Source organism: Myotis nattereri (genome assembly GCF_964212035.1).
Source record: "Myotis nattereri genome assembly, chromosome: Y".
NCBI classification, from domain to species: Eukaryota; Metazoa; Chordata; class Mammalia; order Chiroptera; family Vespertilionidae; genus Myotis; species Myotis nattereri.
Window position 1 is genome coordinate 43,187,214 of NC_138094.1, and position 17,047 is coordinate 43,204,260.

The window sequence follows — 17,047 nt, forward strand, 5'->3', positions numbered from 1 at the left end:
TATGACCATGTGGTTTTTTTCTTTCAATTTGTTTATGTGATGTATCACGTTTATTGATTTGCGGATATTGTACCATCCTTGCATCCCTGGGATAAATCCTACTTGGTCATGGTGTATGATCTTTCTGATGTACTGCTGGATCCGATTTGCTAAGATTTTGTTGAGGATTTTGGCATCAAGGTTCATGAGGGATATTGGCCTGTAATTCTCTTTCATTGTGTTGTCTTTACCTGGTTTTGGTATTAGGGTGATGCTGGCTTCATAGAATGAGCTTGGAAGTGTTCCTTCCTCTTGAATTTTTTGTAGTAGTCTGAGGAGGATAGGTTTTAGTTCTTCCTTGAATGTTTGGTAAAACTCCCCTGTGAAGCCGTCTGGTGCTGGGCTTTTGTTTGCTGGAAGCCTTTTGATGACTGCTTCAATTTCTTCCATAGTTATTGGCCTGTTGAGATTTTTAGATTCTTCCTGATTGAGTTTTGGAATGTTGTATTTTTCTAGGAATTTGTCCATTTCCTCCAGGCTGTCTAGTTTGTTGGAGTAGAGCTGTCCATAGTATTTTTTTAACAATCATTAGTATTTCTGTGGGGTCTGTGGTTATTTCGCCTCTATCGTTTCTGGTTTTGTTTATTTGGGTCCTCTCTCTTTGCTTCTTGGTGAGTCTGGCTAGAGGTTTGTCAATCTTGTTTATCCTTTCAAAGAACCAGCTCTTGTTTTCATTGATTTTCGGTATTGTTTTTTTGGTCTCTATGTCATTTATTTCTGCTCTAATCTTTATTATCTCCTTCCTTCTGCTCACTCTGGGGTTTTCTTGTTGCTCTCTTTCTAATTCTTTGAGTTGTAGAGTTAGCTGATTTACTACCATTTTTTCTTGTTTTTTTTTTTTTGTGATAGGCCTGTAGAGCTATAAACTTCCCTCTCAGGACTGCTTTCATTGTGTCCCATAGGTTTTGGATTGTTGTGTTTTCATTATCATTAGTTTCCAGGATGTTTCGAATTTCTTCTTTGATTTCATTGGTAACCCAATCAATATGTAATGGCATGCTATTCAGCTTCCAGGTGTTTGAGTACTTTGGGTTGTTTTTATTGTAGTTTATTTCTAATATTATGCCATCGTGGTCTGCGAAGACGCTTTTTATGATTTCAATCTTCTTGAATTTGGGGATACTTTGCTTGTGACCCAATATATGGTCTATTTTTGAATATGTCTTATGAGCATTTGAGTAGAATGTATATTCCCTGGCTTTGGGGTGAAGTGTTCTGAAGATGTCTATTAAGTCCATCTGATCTAGTGAGTCATTTAGGATTGCTGTATCTTTGCTGATTGTTTGTCTAGAGGGCTTATCCAGTGTTGTCAGTGGTGTATTAAAGTCCCCTACTATGATTGTATTGTTGTGGATCTCTCCTTTGATATCTTCCAGGAGTTTTTTTTATGAATTTGGGTGCTCCTGCATTGGGTGCATATATGTTTACCAGAGTTATATCTTCTTGTTGTATTGATCCCTTTAGTATTAGGAAGTGGCCTTCCTTATCTCTTGTTATGGCCTTCACTTTGAGGTCTATTTTGTCCGATATAAGTATTGCTACCCCAGCTTTCTTTTCCTTTCCATTTGCCTGAAAGATATTTTTCCATCCTTTCACTTTCAGGCTGTGTGAGTCCCTTCTAAGGAGGTGGGTTTCTTGTAGACAGCAGATGTATGGGTCATGTTTTTTTTATCCATTCAGCCACTCGATATCTTTTGTTTGGAGCATTTAGTCCATTTACATTTAAAGTTATTATTGAAAGGTACTTGTTTGTAGCCATTTCTGTTTTTGTGTGGCTGTTTTCTTTCTGAGCTTTTTATTTCTTATTTTTATACCAGTCCCTTTAGCATTCCTTGCATTGCTGGCTGGGTGGTAATAAACTCCCTTAGCCTTTTTTTGTCTGTGAAGCTTCTTATTTCCCCTTCAAGTTTGAATGATAGCCTTGCTGGATAGAGTATTCTTGGATTCAGTCCTTTGCTTTGCATCACTTTGTAAATTTCTGTCCATTCTTTTCTGGCCTGATGTGTTTCTGTTGAGAAATCATTTGACAATCTAATGGGAGATCCCTTGTATGTAACTTTCCGTCTCTCTTTTGCAGCCTGTAGGATTCTCTCTTTGTCCTGAACATTTGCCATGGTAATTATGATGTGTCTTGGTGTGGGTTTTTTTTTGGTTCACCTTGTTTGGGACTCTCTGGGCTTGCGTGACTTTTTTCTTCCCCACCTCAGGGAAGTTTTCTGATATTATTTCTTCTAATAGGTTTTCTAATCCTTGTTCATCCTTCTGTTGTTCTGGTACCCCTATTATTCGTATGTTGTTTCGTTTCATGTTGTCCCAAAGCACCCTTAGGCTCTCCTCCTGACTTTTCATTTTTTTTCTCCAATTGCAGTTCAGTTTGGGTGTGTTTTGCTTCCTTTTCTTCTAATTCACTAATTCGGTCCTCCGCTTCTCCTAGTCTACTGTTGATACTTTCAATGGAGTTTTTCATTTCAGCTATATCACTCTTCATTTCTTCTTGGGTCTTACTTAAGTTGTTGATTTTTTCATCTGTTTCTTCTAGCTTCTTGCAGAGGTTGTCGATTTTTTCCTCCATCCGGTTTGTGCACTCTAGGACCCTTATTCTGAATTCTTTTTCTGTCATGTTGCCTGCCTCTGTATTACTTAGCTGCTTTTCTGGAGAGTCCTCCTACTCTTTCCTTTGGGGGTTTCTTTGTCTACGCATGTTTGATCTCACTGACATATCTAGACATTGAGTCGTTCAGTGGTTGCTCCCTTGGTGGCAGTGACTCCTTGGTCTGTGGTTGCTCTTCGGGCAGTTGCGGTAGCAGCTGCTCTTCAGTTGGCAGCAGCTCCTCTGGTGGGTGCTGTTCACAGCTGTGGTGGCTCTTCGGGCTGGTGGGGCGAGGTTTCACGTACAGCTGCTGTTCCTCAGCAGAGGGTGTTGTTGCTCAGGAGGTTGCTGTTGCTTGGATCTGCTGCGTTGATTTAAAGGCACAAAATACAACACAACAAGGCACCACGTACCAGGCACTATACACAATATGTTCACGATATTAATAGCCCCAAATAAAGGTGACCACCTGAATTAAGAGAATTAGGGGATAAGGAAGAAGGAAGAGAAAAAGATAAAAGAGGAAAAAGAAAAGTAGGGACCAAAAAAAGGAGTGCAAAAATGAAATTGGGAAAAAGGAGGGGGGAAAATTAAAGCGAGAAAAGAAAAGAAAAGAAAAAGAAAGAGCGAAAAGAGAGAATGAAGTGGAAGAGGGGAGGAGACTTATTTTATACGAGGAGAATACTCCTACAGAACAGCCATTAATCCCAACAAATTCCAGCAACAGCTCCCTGGAGATGAATGCAAACTAGAAACAACCAATAATATAACGATGAAAATAGAATGGAGAACACTAATCCCAAAATAAAATAAAGAGAAAATAAAATGGCACTTTAAAAAAAATGGTAAAATGGTAGCAGTAATAATACTGGTTAAAAGTAAGAAGGTAGTAAATAAAAGGGTAAAATCAGGTGATGGAAAAAAGAAGAAAGAAAAAAAAAAGGAAAAAAAGGAGAAAAAAAAACAAAGAAAAAAAATTTGGTTCCGTAGTTAAAAGGTGAAAAAAGAAAAAAAAAATTGCAGTAGTGAAGGTCCTTCGGTTCTTCTATTCTTCAGTGTGGCTCGCCTTAGACCTGCCAGGTATTCAGGAGAGTGTTGAGTTTCCCTGCGATACACTGTTCCTCTGTGTTGTCAACCACAGTCCTTTTTTTAAAGCAAGCCGCATTTGTTTCCCAGACTGCCTTATTTTGTGTTTAGCAACGAGTCAGTTTGTGGGTCAGCCTCTGGGTGGGAGTGTTCTGGGGTTGGCCTCTGAGGCTATAGGGCCTCTCTGTCCAGTGGAGGTTCACTGCCCAGAGCTGGCTGCGTAATAGTTAGTTACCGGGGCTGTGTTGTTGCTGGGATTGAAAATCCCTCTATAGGCCAGACCCTGTTAACTCCCAGGTACTGATCAGGTTATTTTAATCCTTGATCTCCTACAGGGTGGAATCTGGGTGTGGCTGTGCTCCTTGCCTGGGGGCTAGCGGGAGGAGTCTCACTCTAAAGAGAGAATGTCTGCCCCAGACCTGGGCTCGGGGGTGTCTCAGCACTCAATTCGCTGCCACCTCTCCCGGCCCCCCCTTCTCTCCTCAGTCTCTCCCCAGATTCCACTCCTCCGCACACTCTCCCTCTCTTCAGCACAGGTGAGTGTCTGTATCCGAAATGTCCCATGAACAGGATTCAGTAAAACCAAACAAACAAACGCTGGCCGCGGAAACGGGAAAGGCTTGGTTTCTGTAGGCTTCTTCTCTTACCGGGACTGCATGGTCTGGTCAGCTCTTCAGGCTGCCCCCTTTAGGCTCAGTCCTCTGTGATCACAGAACCCAGCTCTCAGTTCCCCTGGCGGTTCTCCTTTCCCCTGTCAGGGGCTGTGCCTGTCCCAAGGGACGCGGCTGTCTGCCACGCGGTCTCCCTCCGACTCTCTGGGTTCAGAGGTCTGGCAAACTTTCCTGCCCAAATCCCTGGGCTTTTACCTTTCCAGGGGAGTTCTGGTCTTCCCGGCTGCAAACCGTCTCACCAGCTGAGCGATTTTGCCAATTTGGGGTGGATGTTACTAGTTTCAGCTGCTCACTTCATTTGCTCCAGGACACGACCTGGGACACGTCTGCCTATACCGCCACCATCTTGCTCTTCCACTCGACAGCTTCCTTTAAGGCAGTGGTTCTCAACCTTCCTAATGCCGCCACCCTTGAATACAGTTCTTCATGTTGTGCTGACCCCCAACCATGAAATTTTTTCGTTGCTACTTCATCACTGTAATGTTACCACTGTTATGAATCGTCATGTAAATATCAGATATGCAGGATGTATTTTCATTGTTACACACTGAACATAATTAAAGCGTAGTGATTCATCACAAAAACAATATATAATTATACATGTGTTTTCCAATGGTCTTAAGCGACCCCTGTGAGAGGGTCGTTTGACCCCCAAAGGGGTCGCGACCCACAGGTTCAGAACCGCTGGTCTAGTGGGAATCCCTGTTTCCCAGAACGCAACTCCCCACCTACCATCTGGTCCTCTCGCTAAGGAAGCCAACAAATGCGCCTGGAAGACAGTCCGGGACCTAAACACCGTCGGGTGGAAGAGAGACTCGGTCAGGCGGCAGGAAGGCCGCCTCAGCCCAACACCTGTCCTGGCTGGGGGCTCCCGGCTCCCGGGGTCCCGCCCATACGCAGCGGGAATCCAAGCCCTGGACACCTCCCAGTGGCTGAAGGCTTCTTGACGGACACTCGCAGGACCCAGGGCAGCCAATCACCATGGGGGGTTGGGAGCGCAGGGCGGGCTCTTTCCACAGGATTCTCTCCTTGACTGGCAGGAAGGCTCCACCTCCATGGCCCGCCCTTTTCGCGTTTCTGACCGCCCATTGGCAGGCCGGGCCCCGTGACCACAGCACTCATTGGCGGCTGGCGCTGACGCTCTGGAGGCAGGAAGCTCCCCCTCAGCCGGCCGCACACCGCCTGAGGGCGGGAGCACGCGGCCAGGAGCGCGGGTTTGAGGGGACCTCGGCCAGGTTCGCAGTGCGGCCTGGAGACAGACAGGAAAACGGGAGCCTTGCGTGGGAACCCCTTTGCCGCTGGCCTTCAAACCCCCAGCCGAAGACGCAGGGTGTCCTCCCGAGAGGCTCCCACTCTGTCAGCCTCCAGGGACCCCAAGTGCGCTAACCCGGAGGACCCCCGGTCTCAGCGCCCAGAGGAACGCTCAATCCCCCAAAGGTCAGACACAGCACACCCCGAGCCTGGGCTCCCTAACCACGGCACCCAGGAAGACCAAATCCCCAACTCCGAGACAGAAACCATGGAGGCTGTCCCTGAGACCCCAAATCTCTTCACAGGAGTCCCAAATCCTCTGACCCGAGCACCCAACTTTCCTGGCAAGAAAGACCCGGATTCTGTCCAGCGGGCCCATCTCCTAAGCCGGAGACGTCTCTGCCCCTTGAGGCGCCTCCTCCCGCGTGCATTGCTCCTGAATCGTGGGTGCCATTCCCGAACCCGGTTCCTCTCGGCACAGCCCCCCCGCCCCATTGTAAAGGCGAACCACCTCCACCCCCAAGGGCCCTCAACGCCCCCACCGCGCCCCTCAGACCCCTCTGACCGCGCCCCTCAGATCCCTCTGAGCACGCCAATCAGACCCCCCTGACCGCGCCCCTCAGACCCCCCAGACCGCTCCCCGCAAATCCCCCAGACCGCTCCCCTCAGACCCTCCAGACCCCTCCCCTCAGTCCCACCTGACCGCGCCCCTCAGACCTCCCAGACCGCTCCCCTCAGACCCCCCACCGTGCCCCTCAGACCCCCCAGAACGCGCCCCTCAGTTCCCCCTGACTGCGCCTCTCAGTCCCTGGAACGCGCCCCTCAGACCCCCCTGTCCGGGCCCCTCAGTACCCCCTGGGACCCCCCAACCGCGGCGGGAAGGAGGCGCCCCCTAGTGGGTCATAATGGCCGAGGCCCCGGTCTGTCTGGGGGTTGGGGGGGGTGGGGGGGGGTTTGCCCTGCAAGGTGGGAGCGGTCCCCTCAGCGCCTCCTCCTCCCACAGGCACCGTGTCCTCGGGAGGGGACTCCGCTGGCGGCACCATGGACCCGGACAGGGACCTGCAGGAGCGCCCCGTGGAGGAGGCGGGGAGAGCGGGGCATAGGCCTAAGGTAAGGGGGTCCGAGGGGGTGGAGGTGGGGACGGGGGTGGGGACGGGGTGGAGGCGGGGCGCCGCCCCTCGGGCCGGGGAGGACGGATGGACGGACGGACGGTCTCTCCCCCAGTCCAGGGCCGCCTGCAGGGACGTGTCCATCTACTTCTCCCGGGAGGAGTGGGCGCAGATGGGCGCCTGGGAGCGAGCGCGGCACCGCAACGTGAAGAGCAACTACGAGGCGCTGCTCAGCATGGGTGAGCGAGGGGGGACGGGGCCGCGGGGTGGGCGGGGCGGGGGTGCTCCGTCCAGGGCCCCGGGCTCTGCCCCCGCCAAGCGCTGGCTCTGCTGTTTGTCCCTCAGCTCTTCGCCTGCAGGACAGACTCTTTCTTTCTCTCCTTCCAGGTCTCAGGGCCCCTCGACCCGCGTTCATGTGTCGCCGCGGGAGGACGGCCAGGCCCCGGGTGGAGGACTCCGAGGACTCGGATGACGAGTGGACCCCGAGGCCACGAGGTGCGGGCGGAGGGCGCGCAGCTGCCTGACCCTGACCTGGTGTAGGTCGGGCGGCCTCTCGGGAGTTACCGGGGAGGAGCAAGAGGCAGAGCAGTTACACAGCCAGGGGCTGTTCACATAAACCCCTTTCTATGAATCATTTATTTTACAGAGAGAGAGAGAGACAGAGAGAGACAGAGAGAGAGAGAGAGAAACAGGTGAGAGAGAAACCTCCATGGCTGCCTCCTGCCGGCCCCCCACCTCACGGTTCATAGGTCGTGGCTCAACCACTGGGCCACACTGGCCAGGGTCATAAAACCTCTTTCAATGTGTAACAATAATTATATACAGATTTAGTGTTGACACTATCACAGAGGTCCCCCATTTCTCCCCCTTTTCTCACCTTCACCCAGACCCACCCCCCAAATCTACAATAATGAAACCATAATATGCAAATCCAGGGCGGACCAGCTGAAGGACCCACCAGATGACCAGGCTATGACACCCACTGGCGCCAGGCCAGCCAAGGCCTGTGAAACGCAATTGGTCCGGCCCCCCAATCCCCCATGATGCCCTGCAGAGAGAGGCCTAGGCCACTAGCCACTGGGTCATCAATGGGGGCTCCCCGTCACCCCAAAGAGGGAGGCCCAGGCCACCAATGCAGAGCTGGGGCTACTGAACGGGACCTCCCTCTGCAAGCGATGGATCGCAGGACTTCCAGACTGTCAGAGCCACAGAGGGCACAGGCCGGGCTCAGGAATTCCCCCCCCCCCCCCCACAACCACCGCCATTCCCACGGTGCAGAAATTTATAAATTTCGTGCAATGGTGCTCTAATATATATATTTTTTAAGCTGTTCTCTCTCCGGGAGCACACAGACCCCTCACCCTTTCCCCTCTCCTCCCCCCAACCCCCACTCGGTGTGCATCTCCTAAACTAAGGGACCCAGGAGACTTGCACCAGGGAGTACGGGCAGGGGCAGCTCATTCAGGCTAACCCCCTGAACCTGGCTCCAAGGCCCCTTTTCTATGACTTTCCAATGAGCCAAAGCCGCCCGCCTAGGCTGAACTCTTTCCTTTAACCTTTCTAGAGCAACACAGCAGCCCAGCCTAAGCTCTCTCCTGCTGCTGCTTCTATCCTTGTTTCACTGTCCCTAGTTTTAATAAACATTCTCTCAAAATAAAAATAATTGAATAGCCATGTCTCGGTGGCTCCGTTGGTTGGAGCATCCTCCCATACACCAAAAAGGTTTCGTGATCCATCCCCAGTCGGGGTGTGTATGGGATACAACTCATCGATGTTTCTCTCTCACATCCATGTTTCCCTCTCTTTCTTCCTCTTCTTCTCTCTCTAAAATCAATAAGCATATATTCTCAGGTGAGGATGAAAAAATAATAATACAGGAGTATAAATGGTGGTGGAAAAAATAAAATAGAATAATAATATAATTGTATAGTTATAGAACATTAACAAGTAAGTATACAAAAATATAACAGTGAGTAAAAAATAACTAATTCAGAAGAGTTGTGATCACATAGAAGGAGGAAGTTTTGACAGGTGAGCAGTGCTCTAAGACCTGCATGGGGACATATGGGAAAATTATTACTCATGGTAGTTAGGGGGTTGGGTTGTGCGCCAGGGTAGGAAGTAGTTCATCATTGTACCAGGTTCTATGGCAGCCATGGCATCATCTGCCAGGTTTCATGAAAGTCTGATTGGTAGGGTCTGTAGTTCCATGGGTCTGAGGTTGAAACATAGCTGAAGTCACGACGTTATGTCCAGCTTGCCCGAATCTCTGTTTATGTGGTGACTAGACCTGAGTCTTTGTCCCTAAGACTGTGTGATGCTGATCAGAATCTAGTGATTAGAGAAGGTGGTCACAATCCAAATGTGCAAAGGAGGAAGGATAAGAAAGAAAGGAGCCAAGGTGGTCCTGGTGCCTTGTCCAAGGTGGACTGGACAAGGCCAGTGTGAAGACAGAAGACAGAGAGGAGAAAGCGCTGGGTTACAGACTAGAGATTCTTTGCAGTTACATGACCTTTATTATACTTGTGTCATGAAAGGCCAATTTTTTATTTTTGCTTTTTAGGGCAATTTTATTTTTTAAATCCTCACCCAAGGATATTCATTGAATTTAGAGAGAGGAAGGGAGGGAGACAGAAAGGGAGACAGAAACATCAATGTGAGAGAGGAACATCCATCAGTTGCCTCCTGTGTAGGCCCCAATAAGGATCAAACCGGAAACCTTTTGGTGTAAAACATGGTACTCCAACCAACTGAGATGCCCAGCCAGGGATAGGCCACTCTACACAAATAAAAGAGAAACATGCAAATTGGTGTCACTCTGCCAGGCCCGCCAGCCAATCAGGATACACATGCAAATTAACCCAACAAAGATGGCAGTTAATTTGCCTAACCAGGGCAGCCGCTGAGAGAAGACTGAAGGCTCTGGCTGGAGTGAAGACTGAAGACGGAAGAGGCTTGGCTTCTCCTCAGTGGCTGGAGCAAAGGCCTGGGACCCCGGTGCCAGAGGAAATCTAGTGCAGGCAGCCAGGGGAAGGAAGGCCTATTGCGTGAATCTTTGTGCAACGGGCTTCTACTTTAAATATATATATTGAACAGAGGATGAAGTACAGATGGGGTTTTGTCTATTTTTTTAAAATATATTTATTGATTTCAGAGAGGAATTCAGAGAGATCAAAACATCAATGATGAGAGAGAGCCATCGATTGGCTGCCTCCTGCACACCTGTGATGAGCCCGCAACCCAGGCATGCACCCTTGGCTGGAATAGAACCCAGGACCATTCCATCCGCAGGTTGACGCTCTATCCACTGAGCCAAGCTGGCTAGGGCTATTTTTTAACATTTTAAGAAAATTAGCTGATGCTCCCAATAAAAGCATAAGCGTAATGAAACCTCAGGAAACATTTTCCAATCATCCTTGGTCTGTCCTGGGATTACTCTATAATTCAGAATTCTGAAAGATAAAAATCTCCACATTTTGAAACAATTACCAACCAAAACTGATTTCTCACACGGCAGGCGTGGCTCAGAGATTAAGTGTCGACCTATGAACCAGGAGGTCACAGTTCAATTCCCGGTCAGGGCACACGGCCAGTTTGATCCCTGGTGTGGGGTATTCAGGAGGCAGCTAATCCATGATTCTCTATCATCATTGATGTTTCTCTCTCTCTCTCCCTCGCCCTCTCCCTTCCTCTCTGAAATTATATATATTATTGATTTCTCACCATCTTTTAGCTAAACCTTCTTGGGTGGCCCTCAGAGTGGAACAGAATAAACATCAGAAGGTGAGTATTTCCCAAATCCTGTGGAAAAGAAAATCTTCCTCCTGGATGCAAATGCAGGGAAGAGGAGGAAAAATCAGAGTGCCACCTTCCTTTCCTGACCTCTTCAACAAAATGCCCAATATCATCTTAGTCGTTAATAACATCAGCAACAATAGTAGCTACCACGGGTCTTATCTTCACAATGCTTCAGACTCTAAGAATTCTACGTGCATAAACTCACTTAAACCTTACCACAACCCTATGAGGTAGGTACTATAAGTATCACCATTTCTGATGAGGAAACTGAGGTTTCAGACATATACAAGTGTTTGATTGTATGTCTGAAATCACAGTATCGGTGGTCGTGCAATCTAATCCATAGCTTCATCTCTAAACCACTTACAAGCTCATTAAAATTTCCATAGTTTTATGCACTTTCCACTGTCTCATCCATACATGATTACATCTTTCACTGACTGATGATTCCAAACGCAGTTCTGCTCTGCTATGCTCCAGTGAGAAATGCACTAAGACTTCCGACTTGCAGAAGCTCACTGATATATAGACAGTTTGCATGGTGCATGGTCCCAGATGAAGATGGATATAGCAACCCCAGCATCAGAGCCTCCCAGTCAAATAAAAGAAAGCCTCTCAACTCTGGGGTGCTTCAGGTTTGACGATTCAGAAACAATAAACAATAAATAAAGTGACTTAAGAACTTCATAGAGATGACACACTATTCAATAGAAGCTCATCTGGAACTGGTTTTGAATGCTCATTCCAGTCAGAAGAAGTATGGCTTCTTTCTCTGAGCTCTAATTAGGCCAGTGTCATCTTGTTTGAATCATTGGCTCCGCCTGCCTACCTCTGCATTGTGAGCTCTTTGGTTCACACCAGATTCTTCTCAGAAGTCCCAGGCCCAGCTCAGGGTCCCTGAGGGCCTCCTGAATGTTTGCTGAAAGAGTGCTTTCAAATTTACAAATTAAACTAGAGTAGGGTCAAAGAATAATGAAGATAAATTACATGTGATTTCAAATATAGAGATGGCTGAGAGGGACATTGATAGCAGGACTGTAATCTCACATTCATACTGTATCAAAGTGCTCACAGAACATTTTGGTGAACATCATTATATTTCATGTTCATTATAACATTAAGAATTAGCATGTTATAGGTCAGGAAAATGAAGAGAACAGGCTAGTAGCACAACCTTATTCAAACAGAATTGGTGGGAACCAACTAATCTAATTACAACTATTCTTTCCATGATATAGTAAATTGCACATTTTAGCATAATTTCCTTTATTGTCATGGTAGGTTTCTGCCAGCCATTTCTTTTTAAAAAATATGTTTTTACTGATTTGAGAGAGAGAGGAAGGGAGAGAAGCATCAGTGAGAGAGAAAAACATGGATCAATAACCCGTAACTGGGGCATGTGCCCTGACTGGGAATGGAACCGGCAACCCTTCAGTTCAACCAACTGAGCTACACCAGCCAGGGCTCTGCCAACTATTTCTTTCTTTCTTTTTTTCTTAATCCTCACCCAAGGATATTTTCTCATTGATTTTTAGGGGGAATAGAAAAAAGAGGGAGAGAAAGAGAGAAATATCAATGTGAGAGACACACATAATGACTGGTGGCCTCCTGCATAAGCCCAGACCAAGGTCCAGGCCAGGGAGGAGGGTCCTGCAACCAAGGAACTCGCGCTTGACGAGAATTCAACTCAGGACCCTTCAGTCTGCAGGCCGACACTCTATCAACTGAACTACACTGGTTAGGGCCCAACTATGTCTTATTCTCTTCCCAGTATCCTTCATTCTCAATGTGCTATAAAAGAAAGAGCCTTAAGGCATGGGTTCTAGTCTTCGATTCAAAACCCACATTGGTCATTTCTTTTTCCTCTAATTTTCATACTTCCCAGGTATTTCCAAGAGTTGTTGAAGTGTTCGTTAAAGTCATGTATATCATAAACCCTACATAATTAAATAAATGTACGTTACATTTATTTCCCTTTGCCTTTCACACTGAAGGCAAAGTCCAGGGCGCCATTAAGTAATGAGTCCAGTTTGAAGGAATTGTCAGGAACAGCAAATTTGTTGACCACAAGTGGCTCAGAGCAGACCCAGAAACCAGTGCCCCCTCCTGGAGAAGCAAGTACCTCTGGAAAGCACCCTAGATCAAAATTGGGTAAGTTCAACAATTTGGAGATTTCAGTTCCACTCATTCCTCTAGAAAGGCTGGTCAGTATAGCCTAGGTATGTGGGGTGGACTTTCAACAGGCCTGGATTTGAAACTGGAGTTAGCACTGAAGCTTTGAGCTAATCTTCCAAACTCTCTGAGCTCCTGAATGCTAATGTATACAGTGAACATAAGGAAACATGGGACACATATAGTTTGAAAGCATTAAATTAAATCTCAAACAATTGGCACATGCAAGTTGTCCAATAAATCCATCTGTGATAATAGCACCCATATTCTCTTGGTGTTGTGTGCCCAGATCTTTACTCAGTGCCTAACACATAACGTGCCCTCAATACATACTTTATGAATGACCAAAGCTTGGAAGGTTGAACCTGATAATGGGATCATCTAGAAACTAAAATTGAATCAGCCATCGGTAGTCAGTGTTGCGTACTAGTCTTTTAGTTAATGGAGGAAAATACCAGATACTATAAAGAACAGGTGATCATTTGATGGGAAGACATTGTGTGCTTTCTGACAAGTCAGGGACTCATGTTCCAGACCCACTTCGTTCACCAGCTCTTCTCTCATGTAGACCTCAGGAGAAAGGAGATCGAAGTGAAGATGTATAGCCTACGAGAGAGAAAGGGCCATGTCTACCAAGAGATCAGCGAGCCCCAGGACGATGACTACCTGTGTAAGCTCACCCTAACCAAGGAGCATGTTATGTCCTTGATGCAATAATTTCACTGGTCTTTGGGTGCCCAAATCATTCCCTTCCTCTCGTGACCGGGAATATAGGATTGAGGCTCACTGATGGGAGCTCTTTCTGAAACTCTTCAAGTGCAGGGACATGCACTGCACCCTGACTAATCCCTGTTGCTCTTGCCTCCAGATTGTGAGAAGTGTCAGAACTTCTTCATTGACAGCTGTGCTGTGCACGGGCCTCCTACGTTTGTAAAAGACAGTGCCGTGGACAAGGGGCATGCCAACCGCTCAGCCCTCACTGTGCCCCCTGGGTTGAGAATCGGACCATCAGGCATCCCTGAGGCTGGGCTTGGAGTGTGGAATGAGGAATGTGATCTGCCGGTGGGCCTGCACTTTGGCCCTTATGAGGGTCAGATCACAGAAGATGAAGCCACAGCCAACAGCGGCTACTCCTGGCTGGTGAGAACTTTACCTCTTCCCTGTCCTCTGGCTTCCCGGCCCTCCTGTGGCTTGGATTGCCCCACCTTCTAAATGCTAGGACATGGATGGGGACCATATGGTTAGTTAGCTCTGTGTACTGGGCGGACTTTGCATGAACATGGAGCTCCTCTCTAAGGATCAGAGGGTAAATGGGAGCAAAGTGGTACAGACTCCTCCCTTGTGGGGCTCCTGCTTAGTGGACAAATTGACTAAGAAGTGTAGATGATGAGTAAGAAAAATGTCCTGTGATCACCATTGGCAGTTGAATCACCATGCAGGCTGAAAGAGATTTGATGACACTAGAATAAAGTAATTATTCTATTATATACACTCAAACTCACACACACACACACACACACACACACACACACACACACACACACAGCCTTTAACTTCTTTTCCTGAAATGCAGATCACCAAAGGGAGAAACTGCTATGAGTATGTGGATGGAAAGGATACATCTCAGGCCAACTGGATGAGGTAAGGTCACTAGGCTTCTGGGTGCCGGAGAGGACACTCATGCCTCACAAACCACATGTCTGTCCTTCCCATCATGCCTCCTTAATGGTCTCCCTCAGTACTCTGTTCCCCCTTTTTCTCCATACAGTGATCTTTAACATCTAGTGACATTTAGGAAAAAAAGGAGGTAAAAGTATAGCATATGTCCTCAAAATAGAAGTCTCTACTTTGGGCACTGGGAAAAACCTTGAGGACCCTGGATTACTCTGTGATTTATCTAACTGACATTAGTTAAACACTTACTATATTCCAGTTTAGAGGAAGGAATTCATTACTTACACAGATCACACAATCCATGTCCCTAGGGAGGACTTACTGCAGACGGACATGAAACATTTTATTTCATAAACATTTAACTCTAATTTTCCTATTTTTCAACAAGTGCCTAGTGCCCACATAGCCTTGAACCAAGAATAATCTAAACCTGTGAGGGCAGCACATCATCCCAGACTCAGTTCTAACTAGAACTGGATGTTGGAGCCTGCAGAGTCATAGTGCTCATGGCCCTTTCCTGAGGGGCTCTCTTGTGTCAGGGGAGACAGATTATGAATAAACTACTATTGTTCTGTGTTATTTTTCTAAGAAAGAGAGACCTCGACATTTCTGTGGGAACCTGGGGGAGGCAACTGAATGATGCCTTCAATAAAGTGTGGGGAGACTCGACAAAGGCCTCTGAAGAGAAGGGAGACTTGGACTGAATGTTGAATGGTGTGAGTCCTAGAGCAAGCCCCGAGTCCTGGGGTGTAACACAGAACCTGACTTACAGCTTAGAGAAGCTAGAGGCCACCGGGTTTGATGGGGAAGTCTGGAATGAGGCTTTGGAAATGGCATTAGGCAGGATGAGCACTGTGAGCAGGACGTAGAGACAGGAATTCACATGACCTTGTGACAGAGGCTTGGACATTGAACAGAAGTTTCCCCAGGAGCATGGGGGTGGGTGCCATCAGTGCTGAGGGCCTTACGCGTCAGTGAGGATCTGGACACGATATGACAGGTAGTGGAAGCTCATCGCCTGTGGTTTTCTTTCCTTTCATCTGCCTCAACGCCAGGTACGTGAACTGCGCCCGGGATGAGGAAGAACAGAACCTGGTGGCCTTTCAATATCACAGGCAGATTTTCTACCGAACCTGCCGGGTCGTGAGGACGGGCTGTGAGCTGCTGGTCTGGTATGGAGAAGAGTATGGCCAAAAGCTGGGCATCAAGTGGGGCAGCAAGTGGAAGACAGAGCTTGTGGCCGGGAGAGGTGGGCACCACTCTTCTTCAACATGGAAAGAAAGAATTCTTAGAAGTTTTCATGCTCCAACTCTCAAGTAGAGTAAAATCCACTCTAGAGTCAGCAAAGCTTCAAATCAGATGCTTCAGAAATTGATGGCTCATCACATAGGTTTTTGATTCTTAAGAATAATTTTAATATTTTTATTTTTGTTCTAATTCTTAAAAATATGCTTTTATTGGTTTTAGAGACAGAGATGAAGGGAGAGGGAGAGAAATATCAATCTGCTGCCTCCTGCATTCTCCTTACTGGGGATCAAGTCCACCACCCTGACATGTGCCCTGACCAGGAATCAAACTGGCTACCTCTGGGTGAATGGGACAATGCTCAACCAACTGAGCCACAATGGCCTGGGCCAATTTGTGTTACATTTTTAAAAATACTTCATGCACAAAATGCACGGCATCATATAGTGCTGAAAAAATCAGAGCCAAAAAAAAAAAAAAATGTTTCAGGTACTTAACCAGCTCTCTCATCAAGGTGGTTGTTTTTGGGTTGTTGTTTTTTTTAACACTTTAGCTGTTTCTTCTTCATTTACTGCATATTTCTAAATGAAATGTGTGTGTTAACATGCATTCATTCATTATTTTGTGACTTGTCATGTGAATTCCTACTCGGTGCCACACAGGGTTCTGGGAGCTGGAAATACAGATTAACACGATGATCAGAATCACTGCTCCTGAGCAGCTGGTTGGTGAAGGATGGAAGCCCCGGCAGACATATATGCATGTGCTTAATATCACACAGTGGTTAGCGCTTTGGAGAAAACGGGCCCAGGACAAGTGCCTAGGGATCAGTGTGAGGGGAAGGTGGGTGTGCCGGATTGCAAAGGTCAAGGGAAGGCTTTCTCAGGAGACAACATTTACAACAGTTGTGTCACAAGGTCCCAGGCAGAGGGAGTGGCTGGTGCAGGGAAGGAAAGAGGTGGGGTGTTGAGCTGGCTGAGGGCTACTCCCATCTCAGTCTCAGTACAGAGGGCAAGAACAGAGGTTGGACAGATGCCTAGCAGCCGGGAAATACAGTGCCTATGATCCAAGCTGAGATACTGGGGACTTTCTTGAGTGAGACGGGACAACTGAGCAGTTTTCCGCTGCAGAGTGGCATGTTCTAAAACTATGCTTTGTTAATTTTTTTGGGAAATAAACTTCAGTGGGGAATCCCCTCTTAGATTATTTCAACTCCCAGTGAGAGAGGAAGGCGGACTGGCTGGAGAGAGATGGGAGTCAGGAGTTTAAGAAGCAGGTTGGGGAAATATTTTTGTTGTTGTTGTTAATCCTCACCCAGGGATATTGTTCCACTGATTATTTTTTGAGAGAGAGTAGAAGGGGGAGAGACAGAGAGAGAAACATCAATAGCTTGTCTCCCACAGACACCCCAA

At 47.3% G+C, this 17,047-nt stretch overlaps 1 protein-coding gene across 1 annotated transcript; it reads left to right on the top strand.

The window, feature by feature from the left end:
• Positions 1-6,678: 6,678 nt before the first annotated feature.
• LOC308512512 (histone-lysine N-methyltransferase PRDM9-like) lies at positions 6,679-15,710 on the top strand (the record flags this gene model as incomplete). The annotated part of the gene is made up of 7 exons (XM_081082225.1): positions 6,679-6,747; positions 6,862-6,985; positions 7,134-7,241; positions 13,285-13,386; positions 13,585-13,856; positions 14,290-14,357; positions 15,446-15,710. The coding sequence occupies 7 exons, from the start codon at positions 6,679-6,681 to the stop codon at positions 15,708-15,710; spliced, it is 1,008 nt and encodes a 335-aa protein (XP_080938351.1).
• Positions 15,711-17,047: the final 1,337 nt, after the last annotated feature.